This window comes from Parasteatoda tepidariorum, chromosome 4 (assembly GCF_043381705.1).
Source record: "Parasteatoda tepidariorum isolate YZ-2023 chromosome 4, CAS_Ptep_4.0, whole genome shotgun sequence".
Lineage (NCBI taxonomy): Eukaryota > Metazoa > Arthropoda > Arachnida > Araneae > Theridiidae > Parasteatoda > Parasteatoda tepidariorum.
The window spans coordinates 59177882-59200423 of NC_092207.1; the positions used below are offsets into that span (position 1 = coordinate 59177882).

The window sequence follows — 22542 nt, forward strand, 5'->3', positions numbered from 1 at the left end:
ACAATCAAATCATTAGGTTTATACTTAACAACAGATAAAGACATTAATCTTTTACCAATTAAAAAATGAGAAAGTGTAAGAGGAGAAGGTTCTGAGGGTTCGTTATATAGATACGTAATAGGCCTAGAATTTATCATGGCTTCAGTTTCCAAAAAGACAGTTTCTAATTCTTTAAGAGTTAGAGAAGATTTACCAATAATTTTATTTAAACAAGTTTTAACAGTACGTATCTGTCGTTCCCAGAAACCTCCTCACCATGGACTTCTTTCTACAATAAATTTCCAAACAATATTTTTAGAAGCAAACATATTCTTTACCTGAGGATCATTAATTTGATTCCACCATTTTTTTAGTTCACTATTTGCCTTTTTAAAGGCTTTTGCATTATCTGAATACAAAATCGAACACAATCCTCTACGAGAAACAAATCTTCTAAATCCCAATAAAAAGAATCAGTATTCATATTAATAACTAGCTCTAAATGCACAGCTCTAGTAACTGCACAGGTAAAAATTAACAAATAACACTTATTATTAGAGTCAGTAACAAAAAAAGGTCCAGCAAAATCTACATCAGAAATATCAAAAGGAGGTTGTTCTTTAATTCTGTCAGGTGGTAACGGAGCTACCACTTGAGTACTAGGTTTTACCTTATAACGTCTGCATATTAAACAGTTTCTCAAAACCTTTTTGACAAATTGTTTACCTTTGATTATCTAGTATAGTTCTCTTAAGTGAGTTAAAGTAGAATCTACACCTAAATGACATATTTTAACATGAGCATCTAATATAACTAATTCAACGAATTTATCATTAGAAAGAAGCAGTACAGGATGTTTTGTTTTCACATCATCGTTTGAGAACTGCAAACGTCCCTGTAAAAATAAAAGATTATCATCATTAAGTTTACAATTGAAATTGAAAATTCGTGAATGTTTACTCAAAGTATTTTGAGAGAGGAGTTGTTGGATTTCACTCTCGTAATGCAAGAGTTGAAGAGTTTTAATCCAGGTATGCAAAGCATTCTGAAGTTCACAAGCACTAATAGGTCCTTTCAACTTCGAAGAATCTGGCTTGGCATTATGGGCAAACCTTTTTACCCAAGCTGTCACTCTCAAAAGTCTAGTAAGATTGCTGTATTTGTTGACATCAATAAACTTTGTAAGAGAAATGTCAGAAGTCTTGTTTTGAGTCACAGTGTTCACCACAACAGCTCTTTGTTCTTTCCTGACCACATCACTATAATTGTCATCAGGCTTTTTGCAAAAATATACTGCAGGCCACAAGTTGACCGGATGGCACAACCAAACTGGACCGGACCACCACAGGGAACTCGACACGATTTTAATTGCAGATTCTCCTCTTGTGATGAAATCAGCAGGATTTTCCGCACCGCTGCAATGGATCCAACACTCTGGAAACGTAAGTGTCTGCACTTCTGCCACTCGATTAAACACAAATGGTTTCCAAAGCTTTGTAGATCCCTTTACCCAGTGGAGAACAATTTTAGAGTCACTCCAATAATATATTTGTTGAGTGAAATTAGGATAAACGTGTTGTAAATATTTCCCTAATCTAGCACCGACGAGAGCTGCCATCAGTTCCAATCTAGCCAAAGTAAAAGTTTTTAAAGGAGCAACCTTGCACTTAGAAATTAGGAATTTAACTTCAATATGTCCTTCAATTGTTGTATAACGAAGGTACGCCACGGCTCCGTAAGCCCTAGGACTTGCGTCAACAAATATGTGAAGAGAAACACCACTAATATCCGCCGTTGAACATAGTTTTCGTTCTATTATAACATAATTGTCCAAATCAGCAATTTCAGAACACCATTTTTTCCATTTCTTTACTAAATCGCTAGGTAATAGGTAAGTCTTCGTCCCACTTTAGACCTCGCTCCCAAATTTCCTGCATAATTACTTTAGCTCTAACTACAAATGGACTAATGAATCCACATGGATCAAAAATTTTAGAAATAATTCACAACACTTGTCTTTTGGTGTGTCCTGATTCCAAGGAATACCTTAAATCCTTTAAATCCAATTTAATTTTATCCTCAATAGGATCCCACTTTAATCCTAAGAAACCTGCTCCTTGCTCAAAATCAGTGTTTTCCTCATATCCGTTTTTACGCCAAAGTTCATTTAGTTCCATACAATTAGTTTTTAATGTCCTTAAATTAAATCCGGCGTCGCGTAATATTTCAATCGCCGATGAAGATAATTGATACGCATCCTGAGCAGTTTTAGCACCGTAATACAAATCATCTACGTATAGAGAATTCAACATTTCATAACAATTCGGTTGATCTTTCTTAATTTTCCTAATATGAAATTTTAATACGCAAGCAAGAACAAATGATGACGTTGTTAATCCGAAAGGAAGGCGATTAAATTGAAGTATTCTTTTTGAATTATCTGCTTCATCCGAAAACCATAAAAACTTTAGATAATTTCTATCCTCTTCCGCAATTTCTATCATATGATAGGCCTTTTCCAAATCTTCGCAAAATGTGACTTGATTTTCTCGAAATTTAAGAATTATATCCAATAAATTTGGATAAAGATTATTCCCGATTCAAGAGAATCATTCAAAGATTTCTTATTGTCATTTGCCTTACTACTACAATCGTAAACAATACGAACGCGACTTGATTCTTTGTCATTCCTAATTACTGCACGATGAGGCATAAAATATCCTGAATTTAAATTTTCATTTACATTATTCCCAACAATATTACGTTTTATTTGTTCCGACACAATTTGTTTATATTGACCTAAAATCTCGGGATTTTTGTTTAATTTATTCTCTAACGAATCAAAACGCTTTTTCGCAACTTCATAATTAGAGTCCATTTCCAAAGGGGGGCCTAAATTATCCTTCCACATTAATTTACATACGTAACGTTCTCCACTAAATCGCAAAGAATCCTTGAAATTTTTTATCTATAGATTATCCTTTTCAGAAAGACATATTTTTTCATTCGGAAACTCTTCTGTTTCCCAAAATAGCTTAAGATCAAATAAAATAGAAGTAGAGTCCATAGTTAAGCATACATTCTCTCAACTTTCGGCTGAGTCATGACCCAATTTATTATACCCAGATAGTAACCATCCGAAATGGGAATTAATTAAACTTACATCTTCGTTTAATTTCATCCTTTCATTATAAACAATTTTTCAAAAAATACCACTCCCTATCAATAAATCGCAATTCGTGGTTTCAAATGAGTCAGCGAGTTCATATCCTTTAGTTTTTAACTCATTCATTAAGAGCACATCTGGCTTGTTCAAAGTTAGATTCGTAATAAAATTTGTTACAATGCATTCGATTTCGATCCACTTAGAGCTACTACTTTTATTTATGAGCTTTAAAGATATAACAGGATATTCTTTTTCACATGCTTTAGTTTGACCGAAAGAATAAATTGCAAATTTTTCATAGCGTACGGGTTTTAATTTTAATTCCTTAGTTAATTTCGAGCTTATAAAATTCCTATGTGACGCATTATCCAAAATGGCGTTTGCCAAAATCGAATTTTTATCCGAACAAGCTAATACAGAACATGTTTCTAGAAAAGCTTTATCTTTGCAAAATATATTATTGTGTGAAACAGAAATATTCTCTACATTTATTTTTGAGTTAGACTGATATTTATTAGAGTTAGTATCGTTTTCCGAATCTTTCGTTTTTGTTTCATTAGCTCTATTTACATAATTTTGTGGTTTAAGAGTTTTCCTACAAACTGATTCGTGATGGTATTTAGAATTACATATTTTACATACAATTCCAGATCTACATAATTTACTGTAATGGTTCCTTTTGAAACAAACCCAACATCGTCCGTCAGACATAAGTTTACCAATTTTTGTTTCAACATCCAATTTTTTACAATCAACAGAATCATGCGAATTTACCAAACCACAAAAAATACTAATATTTTTTGACTGAGTATGTAAAGTTGAGGCTGTGATGACTGGTTTCAAAAAGTTAAATAGGAGAATTTCTTCGAGAAAATTTTTGATACGCACATGCTAAAGTATATTCACAATATAAAAAAAAGAAAATTTTTTTTTGCACCTTTGGTATGTTAAATTTCGCAGAAACGAAGAAATTCGATTTTTTAACAAAAAAAGTATTTTGAACCAATATAGATTTTCTTAGAAAAATTGACCTAAAAAAATTAAAATTAATATATTTTAGTTCACGAGCCACAAAAAAGGCTTCGAGGGCCGCTAATTGGTAACCACTGTTCTAAACCATTAAGTTCCAAACCGTAAACTATTTAGAAAGCTTATAATCTAGTATATCAACTGCTTCATTTTTGAAATTAATCATGTGTAAGTTTATTGCAAGCGTAAATATAATGTATTAACCCATAAAAGAATACCTTTCCAAAGCATTTTTGTTCAAAAAAGATAAGAGAATGATAATTCAATTCTCTCATTATATATATTGGAGATAAAAAAAGGCATTTGTGGCAACCAATACCTTAATAATATAGACATCTGTAATATTTCTATTTAAATGAATCGAATTGTGTAATAAATGAATAAATAAATAATTATAGAAGTGTTCAAATGTTTTATAAAGAAGAAAATTCTCTCAAAGCTTAAAAATTACGAATGAAAAAAAAAACAAACAGCGTTTGGTAGAAATTTATTTTCTTACAGTTTGGAGCGAAAATTATATGCAGAAAATGCTGTTTGATCCAAATGAAACATTTTAACGCTTTCAATTTTGTTCGTATATTTTCAAGTGAACAAGTTTTCTCTTTTATTATGGAGTTTCAAAGCTGGCGGCTTAATTTGCTGTTTTATGTCACGAAAATTTCACTTAAGTTCCTTAAAAGAAAAAGAAAAGATCCAACAAGACTAATTACATTTAAAATGTTGGAATCCTGTCATTTTTTATTATTTGTTTTTTTTGTGACGTATATTAGAGATTAAAAAAAAAAAGAATTAAAATAAAAGTCAAAGCTATATTTTAGCTCTGTCATTTGTATAGCGTGAAATAAAATGATAGAATAAAGAAAAACATTAAAACATTTTAAAGTCATATATATATGTTACGGTGAAACACCGAAATCTGGAGAATATCGACATTCGCCGGTGAATGTCAACATTCACGTAGTCGCTTGGTGTATGTCCGAAATATTTGCTAAATACCCTTATTTCTGACTCTCATCGGTGAATTTCAACAATCACATAGTCGCTTTGGTGAATGTCCGAAATATTTATTCTATCCAATTTTATATTAATTTATTCGTTAATATTATTATATTTATTTGATATATTTATATTTATTCTATATTTTAATACTTACTGACGATAGATTAGAAGAAACATCAGTGTTTGGAGTATCGGGCAAATATATACCGGGCAATGGCACTTGACCTTAAAAAAACATCAGTGTTAGGGTATACCGGGCAGTGGCACTTAACCTTTAAAAAAAACATCAGTGTAGCGTATACCGGGCAAATGTATACCGAGCAGTGGCACTTAACCTTACAAAAACATCACTGTAGGGCAGTGTTTCCCAAAGTGTGGTACGCGTACCCCAAGGGGGACGGGAACAGTTTAGCGGGGGTACGCATTCCTATGCGAAATACCATGCAGCAAACGAAAATTTCAAAAATTTTTATTTAAAAACAAAGCTAGCCATGAAAATTTACGATTACGTATTTTTTATTAGCTATTTTTTGCAGAGTTAACAGTTAATAATTAGTGGTGTCAACAGCCAGTTGTGATTTTTAACTTTCGTAAAATTTTTTATAATGAAAAGTACATTCATTTTTTATTGGTGGTGCACAGCGTTACGAAAAATTTAGAAAGGGTGCACAAAAGTCATAAGTTTGGGAAACTGGGGTAGGGTATACCGGGCAAATGTAAACCGGGCAATGGCACTTAACCTTAAAGAAACATCAGTGTAGGGTATACCGGGCAGTGGCACTTAACCTTAAAAAAACATCAGTGTAGGGTTAAAATATCGAATAAATGTAGTTATATCCACGAATAAATTCATATCAAATCGAATGTAATAAATATTTCGGACATTCACCAAAGCATACCTGTGATTGTCGACATACACCGGTGAGGGTCCGAATGTACAAGAATGTAGTGAAATATTCGATTTTTCACCGACGTATTTGGTGTTAGTCGACATTCACCGGTGAAAGTCAACAAACACCGATTTCGGTCTTTCGCCGTGATATATATATATATGTGTGTGTATGCATATATATATATTTAATTAAAAATCCAGAAAACAAAACAACGAAAAAGAAAATATGTAATCTTGTCCTCAGCTAACGCGATTATTTCCACAAAATAGCCCGATTTTAATCCAATCGAAAACTTATGGGAACTTATGGAACATTTATAAAAATAGCACACAATATCTATGTAAACAGGATCTTGTCCTCGTTATCAAAGACGCATGATTAAAAAATTTCTGTAGACGCATTAAAAGATCTTTCAGAATTCAAGATCTCTTGGTTTTTTCAAGTGATTGAAAAAAAAGGTAGTTTTCTTCATCATTAACCTTCCGTTAGACGTGCGCACCTCACAGGTGCATCCCTACTGCACTTCCACCTCTTTTGCCGTCAATAGATGTTTCCGGGGGTCGAGCCTAATGTTATCTTCCTAACTTTGGATTACTCAAATGTCCGTGTAAAACCGACCTTAGAACATGTCGATGGAGAGTTGGAACCGCTCAAATCACCCCTCTGGTGCAGCGCGACCATTGACGCAAGTATTATGGATATAATATTTTTATGAATTAAATATATATATTTTATCTCATTTTCTGTCCTACTCAACGTAGCAGGTATAAATGGTCAAGTTATGTACACAGAAAATGGTTACGGAGTGAAAAACCGCAGAACCTTCTTGCGTCAATTGGCTGAACATCTTGTGATGGAGGAAGAGATTCGACGCGGGAGCAAGAAAAATTTATCTTCGGTACTTCGCTTTCGATTGTCAAAAACGAACTTCTCAAGCCACTGAAAATTCACTGTCTGAAAATCAAGACAAGAAAAGAAAATTGTGCGAGCCATGTCAAAAAAATAAACAACGAAAAAATACTAAGTATACTTGTGCTACTTGAGGAAAATACTTATGTTTGAGTCATGTAACAACAATTTGTAAGGACCTCTTGCAAAAATTCTTGTTCACTCTTGTTCACTTGTAGCATCAGACAGCCTCTAAAATAATATTTTTATACTAACATGTGATATTGAAATAAGTTGTTCCTATATACAAGACTCTTAATGTTTGTTTTTTTACAAATTTACTTTCCTTTGTTTTTCTTTATGTTGCGCAATTATTTGTGATACTGCCTTTTAATAAATTTTTCAAACTAAATAAGTTTTTTGATATTTATCTCTCTAAAGAGTCTTAAATTGGTAACAATTAACTATTTAAACTAGACTAAATTTCATTTGGCTTTCAAAAAATCAGAAACACCTCATAGGTGCAACGCGATTAACCATGTCGGAAACAAGTGCGCGACTAACGGAAGGTTGAAGAAAATTTTAAATAATTTGGGAAATGTCCTTATACCTTATTCCAAATTTCTTTTAGTGTTAATTTTCGTAAAATCCATATTTTGAAGTCAAATTTTGTTTCTTATGCGCTATGAGTGTTATTACAAAATTTTATTACATAAGTCAATCGCACAAGAAATTCATTTAGAAGAAATAGCATATTTTCATTCAATTTAATGTTGTCCGTGTACTTTTTTTCAAGCACTGTTGATCCCCAAAAAGATGCAGTCATACATATTGTCCCACTTGAACTCTGTAGAACGTATATTCTCACTCCCTTAATATTTTATAAGCTTAAAATACCGATACTCGATATTATATGTATAGCATCTCCATATTTTTATTCCACAGGAATGTTAGGAATGGGCACAGAGCATTATAGCCATGAAAAAGCCACATAGTTCTGATTTCCGGTATGTCCCGCATTTTACATAGGGTTTTTAAAAGGTAATTGGTTGCAAGATTTTTTTTTTACGTCCACCAAAACGGAAAATTTTGACTTATCACGTCATATGGACTCCAGGAAACCTTTGAGATTTGCTTATTGAGTATATATTTACAAGAATTATCACCTATTAATATCATGAATTAATAATTTAATTGGGATATTGAATTTTATGGCTATTTGTGAAAAAACGATTTCCTACGTCTTAAAATTTGTAATTCATTTTAAACTATAAATTAACATAGACTCGTTACATAAAAAATTAAAAATTTGATCAATCATGAATTTGTGAGTAAGTTTTTTTTAAAAAAAAACTATGAAAATAGAAAAAAGTATAATAAAATATAAATTTATTTAATTTTTCAATCGCTAGCAGAAACTACGCATTAAAGTTGTAAGATAGCATTGTCGAATTTCGATATACAATGAAGTAAAATAAATCTTATAAGAATACGTAATAAAAAATAAATTCTTACTCTTCTTCATTATTTCCTGTCACGAATACTTTAGAATCTTCTGCTCCATACGTAAATTCGAATAGCTTTCTTAGAATACGAAGATAATTTCTTCTTTGAGTTTTGCAAAATGGAATCATTGATGATTAGTTCATTGGTGAAAAATACGCAGTTAACTCAACGATTGACTTCAATTTAAAACACATGATGAATGGGTAAAAATCTTTTTTCAAAGGTTTAATAAAATTTAATTTAATTCATCTGATCGTAATAATAAAAGACTAAAAAATGACGTAATTTTTCAAAAAACAAACATTGAACTAACACATGTTTTGTTGTATGTTTTTAATTTTTTTTGCCTTGTTAATACTACTTTTTGACTTTTCCTAGTTTTATGAGCAATCCGTAAAATGTTTAAAAGAAATAAAATATTTCCCAAATAGCCTGTTAAGAGCTGAGAATTCAATATCTTGTACAAGTCGCCTCCCCCTTCCCCCCAGAAACACTGATTGATTTGAAGTTGCGTAAACTTAAAGACGCTGGAAATCGAACCTCCGTCTGTACAAGGATAGCTCAGTATCTTAACCACTGAGAAATCTCTGCTCTTTAGAGAATAAACAGTAATTATTATCTTAAAATTTTTCCTCTTTTTACACAAACTAAATACTTAGCTGATTTTTTTCCAATGGTAAGCTTTAGAACATCCTTTCTATGAGGTACAATTTATAAACATTTGAAAAACTGTTCCATCTAAGTACATTTAAAATTCCGAAAAAAAGAAGACACTTCACGAAATGTGCGCTCTAGTGACGCAGCTGTTATGAAATGCTTTTACAATCTCCGGTATATTTGTGGGAAAAATAGGCATTTAAAATCAATACGGTGTATGTGCGTGTAGATTTAATACTCTATCAAACAAACTTCCAGTTAACTCTTTCTTAAGAAATTGATTATGATAATGAGATAATATTGGAGATTTCCAGGAATAAGATGCAATATTGAAATGAAGCAGGCTAATTGTTTTCGTCCCTCTTACTCCATAAATTTAGGTATTTTCTTTAAAGTAAGACTTTTCCAGAACAATTTATAATTTTTTAACATGGTAGTCAATTTTTCATAGAAGTTACTGCTTATTAGTTGTTTATTACTGCTGATTTATTGTCAATATTTACCGGATGTGATGATCACATTTATTTTCAATATGAATTTGAATTTGAAATACTTTTTCTAAAGAGCACATTCTACTGCCCACTGTGGGCTTGACGAAAAGTATTTATTTACATTAAGTTTTCATTCGTTTGATGCTTTTTATGCCCCCTGAATTTCTCAATTGAATTGAGCATGTGTAAGTCAAATAAGCATGTTTTGAAGAAATCCTTATATATAAGAAGAGAGTGGAGTGATAACACATAGCCAATCACAGAAAACTTCTGGTTAGTAACGCACAAAACAGCCAATTAAAATTGAGAACGCATGTGTGTGTAAAGGTAATGCTTTTTAATAATGCTGTCTGCAGAAATGTTACAGCTAAACTTACCAGCTAAATCTTGTTGCGATTTTTATTTTGTATTGAATGTGTGAAATATATTGAACAGAGTTTACTCTAAAATACTTATATCTTTTATAAAAAATGGATCGCCGTGGAGATATCAACAGTGACATAGGGCTGAACATAATTTAGCAGTACAAAATTACTGGGAAAATAATCGTAGTGCTATCAATACGCGACAGCGAAATGCGCGGCGAAGAAACGTTGAAGAGTCAAGACGTTTAAATGAAAACGAATAATATGGAAAAGAAATTGATAAAAAATTTTGTATATAAGGAGGTTTTGTAAATATTTTTTAATTTTATCATTGTTTTTCTTACTTTTGATTGTTTTTTACTTATTTTCAAAAAATCGTGCAGCCAGAAATATTAATTAACAGTTCATATTTGCTTGAGATATTTCTTAAATAATGCATAAAAGTGCAAATCATTGGTACATAAAAAGATGTGAAAAGAAAAATCAATGAAAAATGTGCATAGCTAGGTTATGTGAATATTCAGAGATCTATTGTAAATAATTTTTAATTTCATTGTTTTCACCTTATTTTTTTTATAATAATTCAGACATAAATGTTTATTGATCATTGATGACATAAGTATTTCATTTTACATTTGTTTTTTTATAAGTATTCAATATGACAAAAAAATTAAATTGCTTAATTTAATTTGTCGAATTTCAGTTACATAGGTTTTTATTATATATTTTGCTTTTTGTCTGATTGAAACTAAAATATTTTGTCGGTTGACAGTATTGTAGTTAATTGGGCAATAACTTGCAATGGGTTTTGCTCTTGAAATATTACTCAGCATCAACTTATTAATATTACATTGTTTAATTTGTTTGCCATATTTTAAAGTTTTTTTTCTTTAGGTTTTAATTGTTTTCAGTTTAAAAATCTAAATTACTGGGGGTGGAGAGATGAAGCACCATATAGAGGGAGTATCCGGCATCCTATAAGATCAACAATGATTTGAGTTAGTGGGGGCAAAAATGTACCTGAGGGTGCCCCTTGGCGAAATTGGCGACTCATGTTTGGCGTCATTCCTGTTTGCGCGGAACACCGTGGTAACAGGAATGGCTGCCAAAATATAATGATATTTCAGTAAAACATTGGAAAATTTCAACAAAACATCGGTCAAAACTTTATAAAATTGCAATGAACCCGATTTGAGCAAAATTATTAAACCCAGGAAAATGCATTTTGAATCGAAGCAAAAATTAATGGAGTAAGCACAGAAAGAAAAGGAAAAAAACAACTAACTTCTTCTTTAAGCTTGAATATCCTCAGATTTAGGTGCACCGAAATTCTCTAATAGCAGTTAGATACTATCTAAATTTATCATGAATAGAATCTGTGTACCTCCATCTCCACATAAATTCGGTGAAATACGAATCGAAAATGGCGTCTGTGGTACCGGACTGGCAATGACATTTTTTTCTAAAGTCCCTTTTTATGCTCACATACCTTCGATCTTATTGACCAGAAGAAAAAGTAACATTACCAGCCGGTATCCAACTTAGAACTAACGGACCTCTGAAATCACATATACCGTTGAACATTTAAAAATAACGCTAAAATCTAAACCAATCAGAATCACGATGTGGTTTCAACATCGCCCAACTTGGTGATCAACTGCGATTACAACTTGGTGAGAATCAAGGGGAACCCTCAAATATAGTCAACCCGATTTAGGCTCTGCCACGTGTGCTTCGAATGCGGAGATTAATCTCCGGCTAATGCCCTATAGTAATATGTTAAATAATATTCCTTCCCCGCTTTATATAAGATTATATCATTGTTTGTATTAAAATTGCTTTATACAAGTTTATAATGCTGATAACAAGGACCTCTGACATATTACAATCAGGGGGCGGAGCCCTCTAGTATTTAATAATATAACAACTTTCTTAGCTTTCAAAAAATTCAAACATGGTAATTATCGACATGTTTCATCCTCTCAAAGATATTCTCGACAGATCTGAATAGATCTGATATTCCGTCAGATTTGAGGAAACTCGAAGATCTGAAACATAAAACGTTAAGTTGCCAACAAAAAATGGAAAATAAATGTGTAAAATACTAGAAAAACCGCGATAGCGGAAAAGGGAAAAAGGACAGGAAAAATAAATAAAATAGTAAAAACAACATTAGAAAAACATTAGTAGCCTAGAGAGGCCATGAAAGGAAAAATGCATTTCCATGTGCTATGGAGATGTGTACTGCTTAAATACTTGTAAAATAACTGATGCTTATTTTCTGGCAATGTTTGACTGTTAAAAAAATGTGATAGTATATTTTAACAATATTATTCCGTTACAAACCATTCTTGAGAATAGTATTGTAGAATATGATGGAATTAAATATTTTTAAACATGAAGTAACTGTTACACAGTAATAATTTTCTGTGTGTGCTGTTTTCTGATTGGTGGCCAAAAGGAAGACGTTAACGCTATATGACATTGCGATATGAACTAGGATGTCACTTTCCGATCATATTCCAGCAGTGCAAAAGTGAGCACAAACTTTATTACTTAATTTTTAGGGTAAATGTTTCTATTTTTATTTAACAATATTTATATTCAAATTTCTAATTTAAAGAAAAAGACAAACGGACAAGAAAGAATTTTTGTTTTTCATTCCAAGGATTTCCAGAAGTTGAGAGCTTTGATTTGACATCTTGTCGTGATACACTATTTGCCATTCGATTATGTTTACGGTTAGCCGAGTAACTGTATTTTTGTTAACACTATATTTTTTTAAAGTTTTTTCTGAGTACATCTGAGTTTTATTTCCTTTTTTAGATAAAGTAAACAATAGGTGTTTTTTTCTTTTTATAAATTAAACTGATTTAAATGAACTAACCATGATTTCAAGAAGGGAACTATTTAAAATATTATTTTATTATATGCTATGTGTAATTTTCAATACCAGTTTTATTCATATTTCGATAAAGTAAACAATCAATTATAAAAAGTTAACTGGTTTTTAACAATTAGGAATTAATTTAAATAAATTGTGTTGTTTTATTTTTCGGAAGTATTTTATTTGTTTTCTTTAATAATATGAACATTTTTATCTTTACACTTATTAATTTTCTATAAATCCAAAAGTTAAGTAAATTGGTATATCATTTGAAAAATTTCGAATCAAATTTTTCAAGGAATTAAAAATAAATAAACTTCCAAAAATGATTCTGAATTATTTCTCTTTGAGCAACATGCTTGAAATTTCAACAAGTTTCCACGTAAATTTTTCTCCTTAATTATGTCTAATTATATCCCTAATTATTGCAGATAATTACAATAAGATTGCAAGTGATGCCTTTTTAAGGTCGGTTGTAATTGGCCGACGTCCTGATCATTCATTCAGATATGAATGAGTTGCTTATAAACAAAATATTACCTTTGACAAAATGTCAATTCAAGATCTTCATCTGTACTTTGTGCTGGTTGCCAAGTAAATTTTTCTAGAAAAGAATCTGGTCTTTGTTGACTTTCAGATCTTTTCCTAAAGCTTCCTGTGGCCACCAAGGCATTCTGAAAAGATGAATTTCTTATTTTTTTTAACAATATAAACTAGAATCCAATTTATTTTAAATCCTATACAAAAGCAAAGGTTTTACAACATCAAAATGTTGAGAATATTGTTTTTTACAGAATATAATAAGTTGCAATAGAGTTTAAAATAAAACAATAATAAACTTCAAATAGATATAAGAAAAAAATTGAGCCAGCTGCTTTTTTTATCTGCCTTTCAATGAATCTCACAAAAAAGCCTTTGAAAATGCTTATTTCGGGTTTCTTTGAGTTCCTCTTGTTGAGATTTTGAGTTTTTAATTAGATAATTGAAATGATATAGGTGGATGTACTAATTCCTCAGAGTTAAGCTTAAAAATATCAGCGTGGCTTGTAGCAATTATAAAGTATGCAGATCAAAATTTAATCTCAAAAAAATTTTATCATGAAAATATAACATTTGAACATTTAACTCATTATAAAAAGTATCATGTTATATAACGCTACTNTTCACAAATAGCAAGTCAACCGTACAATGTGGACTATCCATCGAAGTAGGCGTAGCAGTCGAGAGTATGCAGCCGTTGAGAGTGTAGACGCTGTGTGAATGTTCGAGACGAGACTGAGAAGCAACAGCGCAGGAGATGAATGATGCATTCACAAATAGCAAGTCAACCGTACAATGTGGACTATCCATCGAAGTAGGCGTAACCGTTAAGAGATTGCGAAGTGGGCGTTACATGCGTGAGCAAATCACATTCGAAGGTCACCAATGTGGGGGAGGAGTATTCGACCATGTCAACCGTCATCTATGAAAAGGTACCCCGTGATAGAATCAAGTTAGCATGCTTTATATACTAGTGAATGATGTTAAACTTTTGTAGTGGTAGTTACGCCACAGTTTTAAGTAGCTCATTTTCTAGACAATGCAAGAGTTTTGTATTCGTAAATTGATGTATTTCATCCAAGTATTTCATTTAAATTGTGCTGATGACACATAGTCGCTATGGCGAGTAGTGCCTGCTACGAATTGTGTCTACGACGAATTGCCGTTGAGATGAGGAGTGCACAAGGCGAACTGTTTATGTGACGAGTTGTGACCGCGATGAATTGTCGCTGCAACGAGTTGTGCTCACAATGAATTGTTTTACGACAAATTGTGTGCGACGAATTGTCACCACGATAAATTATGCGTTGACGCAGAACTTTTGTTAAAGAAGGAAATCAACAAAAAAATCTAACGTACCCGTACTCTGTTAACAATGCTAATGAGTCGACTTCTGAAGTGTCGTGCGCCATTGTTTGATTGTTGCTCAATGCGGACAATTTCGGAGCAGCGACTCTGACTCCGAGTGGAAGAAGGCGAGAGGGGTGATGAAGGCACACCATTTTCAAGGGTTTGCATCTGGTGGCTGGCACCATCTGCCATTGTCAGTTCTTGTTTTTACCAAGACCATAGCTTCGTTTCTTATGATGTGAGAAATCTAATCTTCTCACCAGGTTCACCATTAGCTATTCTTTCATATAAATGAATCTGAATGGAAAAAACAACAAGTATGTAATACTAATAAATTAAAGTAAGACAAGCTACAGTTTTCAAAGCTATCAAAATGACATTTTTGGTGTGAAATGCCATACACTAATAAAAAAAATAATACTAAGACACTTTTGTAAAAAAACAGTTGACCATTGGGAAAAGTGCGGCTGTATAGCTAATGGTTCCAATCTTTGAATTATTTCTAATAAGTAATTTTTTTCAATTTCCTTGTCTCGATATTAAAAAATCTCTTACTTAATGTGTACAATGCGCAAAAAGAAAGAAAATAAAAAACCGTACAATTTTGAATAACTTATGATTTAATCATCAAATCTTCACGTTCCAGGATTCAATCTTATTGGTTTGAAAGGGTAGCCTCAAATATGCTAATTAATTAGTGCTGACGATATTTTAAATTACGAAATCAGACACAAAAACGTACTTTCTGTTAAGAAAAATGAGTTTTGTATTAAAGACTAAATTAAGGGAGAATTGAAATTTTATTCATTGACGTACGAGAACTTTATAAAGTTGTCATATTGTTATTAGTGTCATTGATGTTAATTAAATTTAATAATAGGTGACAAATTGAAATTTTGTTTTAAAAAGCTAAATTAATGAAGAACAGAACTGGTGCTTATGGACCTACGAGAGCCTTAAAAAATTACCATATTGTTATTAGTGCAAATGATGCTCAACTGCATTTACCAGTAGGTACAAATTGAAATAAAAATATATAAGCTTCGCATTAAAAAGCTTATTAATGCATGTTATTTTCTTACAATGCTACTTATTAATGCATGAGAATCGAATAAAATTGCCACAATATTTTTGGCGCCGATAACGTTTAACTTGCTTTGGTAATAGCAAAAAATTGAAATGAAAAAATAACTTTTTAAAAAAAAGATAAATTGATGGTTGTTATTCTCGCCAATAACACTTAATTAATTTTGGCAATAGGATAATAAAAAAAAACAGTTTTTATAATAAAAGTAAATTAACGGAGAAAATTACTTGTTCTATACTAGTTACATATTTTTATTGGCGCCAATAATGCTTAATTAATTTTGTTAATAGGTGCAATTGGTATTATGCTAATTGGTGGTTTTTAATAGGTACTAAATATACTAATACTGACACCCATATAACCAACTATAGGTACGATGAACTCGTGAAAAAACATAATATAATTATTCAAGTGGTAGGGGAGACATATTCAAAAACGAAATCTTCCGATCTCCAAAATTTGTTCTGAATTGAACCCACCATAAAACACTCAAGAAGTTGGGGCTAATTTAACTTTTTTTCCAAAAAAAAAAAAAAAAAAAGCTTTTACTGATTCTGATGTTCTGCCTTGGAATTTAATTTAACTTGATATGCATAAACTTTTTTGTTCATATGTTTTGTTTTGTTTATATGTTGTAGGGAAAATCGATAAAGGTCATACCAATCAAGTCATACCATATCAAGTCATCATAAAAGTCATACCATAGAAGTCACAACGTATATATGTGCGTAATTAAGTGTAATGCATAAATACATGTGTACTTTTAAATATATGTAGTTACAATGTATATATGCGCATACATTGTGTATGCATTTTGAAACTCTATATTAGTAAAGTTATTTAAGTTAGCTTTAAAATTTCGAAAACATAAAACTCTATCTCTCATTGTTTTGGAAAGCAAACGATAATCTTATTTTAAATACCTCAATATTATTTCCACATTAAAAATTAACCGTTTTTTTTTTGCAATCCAAAAAATTTCTGTGAACTATGCATTATGTTATAAAAATAAATTTGCAGTGTCAAACATTTTATGAAAGCATCTGAAATTTATTTTTTATTCAAGCAATTTTACAATGATACGGAACTATTTAAGCTGCCAAATAAATTTAAATATCGTTTGGTTTTGTCATTTAACTTGCTTGAGTCGTTTTTACGCTTAACTTACATACACTTCATTTATTGCATTGAACATATATTTAGACAATATACTGTATACATGTTCATACATTCATTGGACATACATATATTATATATATGTACAATATATCTACGTATATTTATTGTATGTATACGTACATACAATATATGTACATAGATATATATGCAATGTATATAGGTATGTACAATGTATGTACATGCATTCACACATTATACATGCATATGTAGTACATATGGATATGCATACATGAGATATACGTGTGTTGTATATGTGTGGATACATTCATTGGACATAAATATATTGTACATATTGCATATATTGGGACAACATGTATGTACACGTGTAAAATTTGTACCAAAGATTTAAGTCCAATATATAGTACGTTCATATGCACAATATATGTACGCGCATATGTATGTACATTTGCACAATATATGCATGTCAAATGTATGTATGTAAATATGTACAATATATGCATGTCGAATGTATGTATTTTTATGTGTACAATATATGCATGTCGAATGAATTTGTGTGTACATATTAAATATATGTATGCCTAATGAGCGTACGTAAATGCATTATGCATATTTGGATACTAACATTGACGATACATATACCGTGTATATAGACATACATATTTTTCATAAATAAATCGAACATGCATGCATGGGACACACATCGAACATAACAGTCACATATCGTGTATATACGCATGCATACAATCTACATTTTAACTTATATTGCACATATATATTATACATATATATTATTCATATATGCACAAGCATCCATGGGACATTAATAAGTTGTGCATGCAAACATTGGACATTCATACATTGTACAAAAAATGTATGTATGTTTGTGCAAACAACAGCAAGTAATAGCATATACATGAGTACATAAACAGGGATATACATTTTACATACACAAGTATTTCCATAAAATGCATGCATTCATTGTTTATAAATGTACATATCTACATTGTTTGCTCATACATGCATAATTATTAGATATGTACACACGTACATGTATTTTATACATACATCATAAGTGTGTGTATATGTGTGTAGCCAAAATGTCTGTACATATGCATTAGTAAACAAATGCATTAGATTAATGCATATGTACATACATTTCAGTCATATTCATTCGTACATACGCTGTATGTAAATACGTACGAATGTATCAACTTTAAACTATCTACTGTTAAATATAAATATATTGGCAGACAATAGTCTTGTAATCGAATATTTTGATTTCTTGTAATCATGATGTATATATATTTGATGTATATATGTACATATGCATATATATTCAGTAATTGAATTATTTAGTGCATTATATGGAAAATGCACATTTTTAGCCTTTATCATTACCGATTTTTCGAAATAAACTATGATCATTCGTCTGCTTATATTGAAATCTATACTTTATTATCGGCATAATTTTTAAATATTGTTAGCTTGTCTGCTCATGTAAACACAACTAACTGATCTAAATTTGCATAATTTACAAGAGAGTTTTTGAGAAAATAAAACATGGCAGCATTATATGAATAATAAACTTTTGTTAAAATTTACTAGCATTTTTTATTTTCTTATTTCCATTCATAATGTTTATTGACGTTCTAGTAAGTTATTTAGCATGCACCGGCAATAAATATGTGTATGTAGCTACAATTAAAATAATGGAAAATAAAGAAAGAAATTCTAGAGTTTGAATTCTATACTATAATTCTTAAAATGCTTTTAAGTTGTAGCAAAATGTTGTTAAAAATGGAAGTTAAAAATTGGGTGTGCAACGGATATTCGGTAATCGTCTCAAAAGCTGAATATTTTGAATTAATCATAAAAAAACACCAAATAGTTCAACCAAAGATTTCTAACATTATACGAATTACACTCTATAATCTTTTCAACTGATATATTTTAAACAACAGAGGTATACGTGAGTGTCACTTAATGCCAAGTCACACTTCGGTATTTTTTTAATAACTTTTGGTATCATGCGTAGTATCACACAGGCAATGAAAGCATTTCAGTCACTGAAAAAGAGTTTTGCTGGGTATTTTCTTAAGAGTTTTAATTTGGTCAGTTGCATTTGTCAACTTTAACTGTAAATAATTACTAGAATTTCCATTTTCTTTGCACAAATAATAAACAAATTTTCTTTTAAGAAGATTCTTGTTGCTCAAGACTTTCGTTCCTTTTCTGTGTCAGGTAGTCAGACTAACATCAGAGTTTAACATACATATACCAAATTCAAGTACAGATTGCAACGTTTTGCATGCTAAATACTCAATTTAGAGTAAGGATAGTATGAATAATGGTAAACTGAAGCATCTTTGACATTTTGAATTTGATGTTTACATTTAAATCAATGCTTAGTCGTAATATAGGCTTAAAGAAATATATTTAAAATATTATCTTAAGAAGTAGTCAATAGAGTCAATTTATGCTCTCTTCATAATGATTAAATTATTTTTTTTGGGATTTATTTAAAAAAAAACTAATCGAGTAAAGATATTAATTGCTTTATTCATTCGATACACAAGTGTCACTCGCCATTTGAGCCAAAATTTCTTATGCACTCGGAGTTTAAAATTGAAAGAAATTGCGCGTGAATTACTTTTTTTTGTATTTTTCTGTCTATATTTTTTTAAGACATCGATTGTTCTAAATATTTAAACAGCAATCTTTATACCAAATATAATGAAATTTTTTTCCAGTCGTCAAGCGAAGAGCAATTTTTGTTTATATTACGTTTACGTAGTTTCCTTAAGAAACATGCTTCCAAATTTTGCACAACATGCGAATTATTCTTATAAAATATNATGTTTATTCAGAGAAAGTACGTTTTTGTGTCTGATTTCGTAACTTAATTAATAGTTAGCACTAATTAATTAGCATATTTGAGGTCACCCCCAGGAACCATTAAGATTGACACTTAGTTCGTGAAAATCGGATCATTAGAACGAAAGTTATTCAGGGTGATATCTTTTTTTTTTTGCGGACTGTACAATATATCTATGTGTATTTATTGCATGTATACGTATACACAATATATGTACATATAATATATGTACATATATATACATGTAATGTATATACGTATGTACAATGTATGTACATGCATTAATACATTATACATGCATATGTAGTACATATGGATATGCATACATGGGACATACGTGTATTGTACATGTGAGGATACATTCAATGGATATATTGCATACATTGGGATGACATGTATGTACACATGTAAAATTTGTACTAAAGATTTAAGTCCAATATATGCATGCTCATATGTACAATTTATGTACGCACATATGTATTTTCATCTGTACAATATAAGCATATCGAATGAATGTGTATATATAAAATATATGTACGCCCAATGTGCGAACAATAGTACATAAATGCATTATGCATATTTGGATACTAACATTGAACATACATATACCGTGTATATATACATACATATTTTTCATAAACAAAACGTGCATGCATGCATGGGACACACATTGAACATAACAGGCACATATCGTGTATATACACATGCATACAATTTACATTTTGACGTATATTGCACATATATATTGTTCATATAAGTACAAGCACCAATGGGGCATTAATACATTGTGCATGCAAACATTGGACATTCATGCATTGTACATGAATGCATAAGATATAAATATATCATAGATACATGCATGAGACATACATTGTACAAACAATGTATGTATGTTTGTACAAACAACAAGAACTAGCATATACATGAGCACACAAACATGGATATACATTTCACATATACAAGTATTTCCATAAAATGCATGCATTCATTGTTTATAAATGTACATATCTGCATTGTTTGCACATACATGCATAATTATTAGAGATATACACGCGTAGATAAAATTTATACATACATCATAAATGTGTGCATGTGTATCCAAAATGTCTGTACATATGCATTTGTCTACAAATGCATTAGATTAATACATATGTACATGCATTTTAGTCATATGTAAAACTGTACTGTAATCGATGCCTAACTATCTATCTCTCTTTATATATATATATATATATATATATTTGATGAATGTCATACGTCATTCAATTCAGCAATTGAATTATTTAGTGCTTTATATAAGCGCCTCATATGGAAAATGCACATTTTTAGCCTCATCATAACCGATTTTTCAAAATGAATTATGATCATTCGTCTGCATTTATTGAAATATATACTTTATTATCGGTATAATTTTTAAACATTGTTAGCTTGTCTGTTCATGTAAACGCCACTGACTGATTTAAATTTGCATCACTTACAAGAGGATTTCTGAGAAAGTAAAACATAGCAGCATTATATAAATAATAAATTTTTGATAAAATTTACTATCATTTCTTTATTTTTTTATTTCTATTCATAATGTTTATTGAAGTTCTAGTAAGTTATTTAGTACACACCGGCAATTAATGTAGCTACAATTAAAATAATGGAAATAAAGAAAGAAATTTTAGAGTTTGAATTCTAAGTGCTGAAATTTTAAATAGTTGGTGCAAAATGTTTTGAAATTGGGTGTGCAACGGATATTCAGTAATCGTCTCAAAAGCTGAATATTTTGAATTAATTATGAAGTAACACCAAATAGTTCAACCGAAGATTGCTAACATTGTTTAATTCTATAATCTTCTAAACTGATATATTTTAAGCAACAGAGGTATATGTGAGCGTCACTTAATACCAAGTTACACTTTCTTTATTTTACAACTTTTGGTATCATCCGTAGTGTCACACAGGCAATGAAAGCATATCAATCACTGAAAAAGAGCTCTGCTGGATGTTTTCTTAAGAGTTTTAATTTGGTCAGTCGCATTTGTCAACTTCAACTGTAAATAATTACTACTCCCACCTGAATTACTTTACTGGAATTTCCATTGATTTTGCACAAATAAGCAAATTTTCCTTTAAGGAGAAGACTCTAGTTGCCCAAGACTTTTGTTCTTTTTCTAAGCCAGGTAGTCAGACTAAAATTAGAGTCTAACATACAAATACCAAATTCATGTATAGATTGCAACATTTTGCATGATGTTGCTGTTGTTGCTTATCCTCATCTGGCCTGACGAAGTCAGACCAAATTTATGAACATTAACCTGAATGAAGTCGAAGACCAAAAGAGGAGTAGAGTCAAGCTAAGAGCATGCTAAATAAGTCAATCATAAGTAAAGATAGTATGAATGATGGTAAACTGAAGCATATTTGACATTTCGAATTTATTTACTTGTTTTGCTTAGTTATAATATAGGTTTAAACATAAATATTTGAAATATTATTGTAAGTAGTAGTCAATAGCGTCAACTGAATGCTCTTTTTATCATAGATGGCAACGTTACTTTTAAAAAGTAACGAGTAAAAGTACAAGTATTTTTAAAAAACGTAACGAGTAAAAAGTAAAAAGTTCGTATTTTAAAAAGTAACGAGTAAAAAGTACAAGTAAAAGTACAAGTACTAAACAAAAATCATTTAATTCCGCATCTAAA

At 30.6% G+C, this 22542-nt stretch overlaps 1 protein-coding gene across 1 annotated transcript in view; it reads right to left on the minus strand.

The window, feature by feature from the left end:
• The window catches only part of LOC107441330 (cyclic nucleotide-gated channel alpha-3), a 65601-nt gene that overhangs the window by 23782 nt on the left and 19277 nt on the right, over window positions 1-22542 (minus strand). Inside the window, exons 2-3 of the mRNA XM_016054546.4 lie at window positions 14760-15047; window positions 13401-13534 (exon numbers count right to left, since the gene is read on the minus strand). Of these exons, the coding sequence (XP_015910032.2) occupies window positions 13401-13534; window positions 14760-14942 (317 nt within the window). The 5' untranslated portion in view covers window positions 14943-15047. The remainder of the gene's footprint in view (window positions 1-13400; window positions 13535-14759; window positions 15048-22542) is intronic.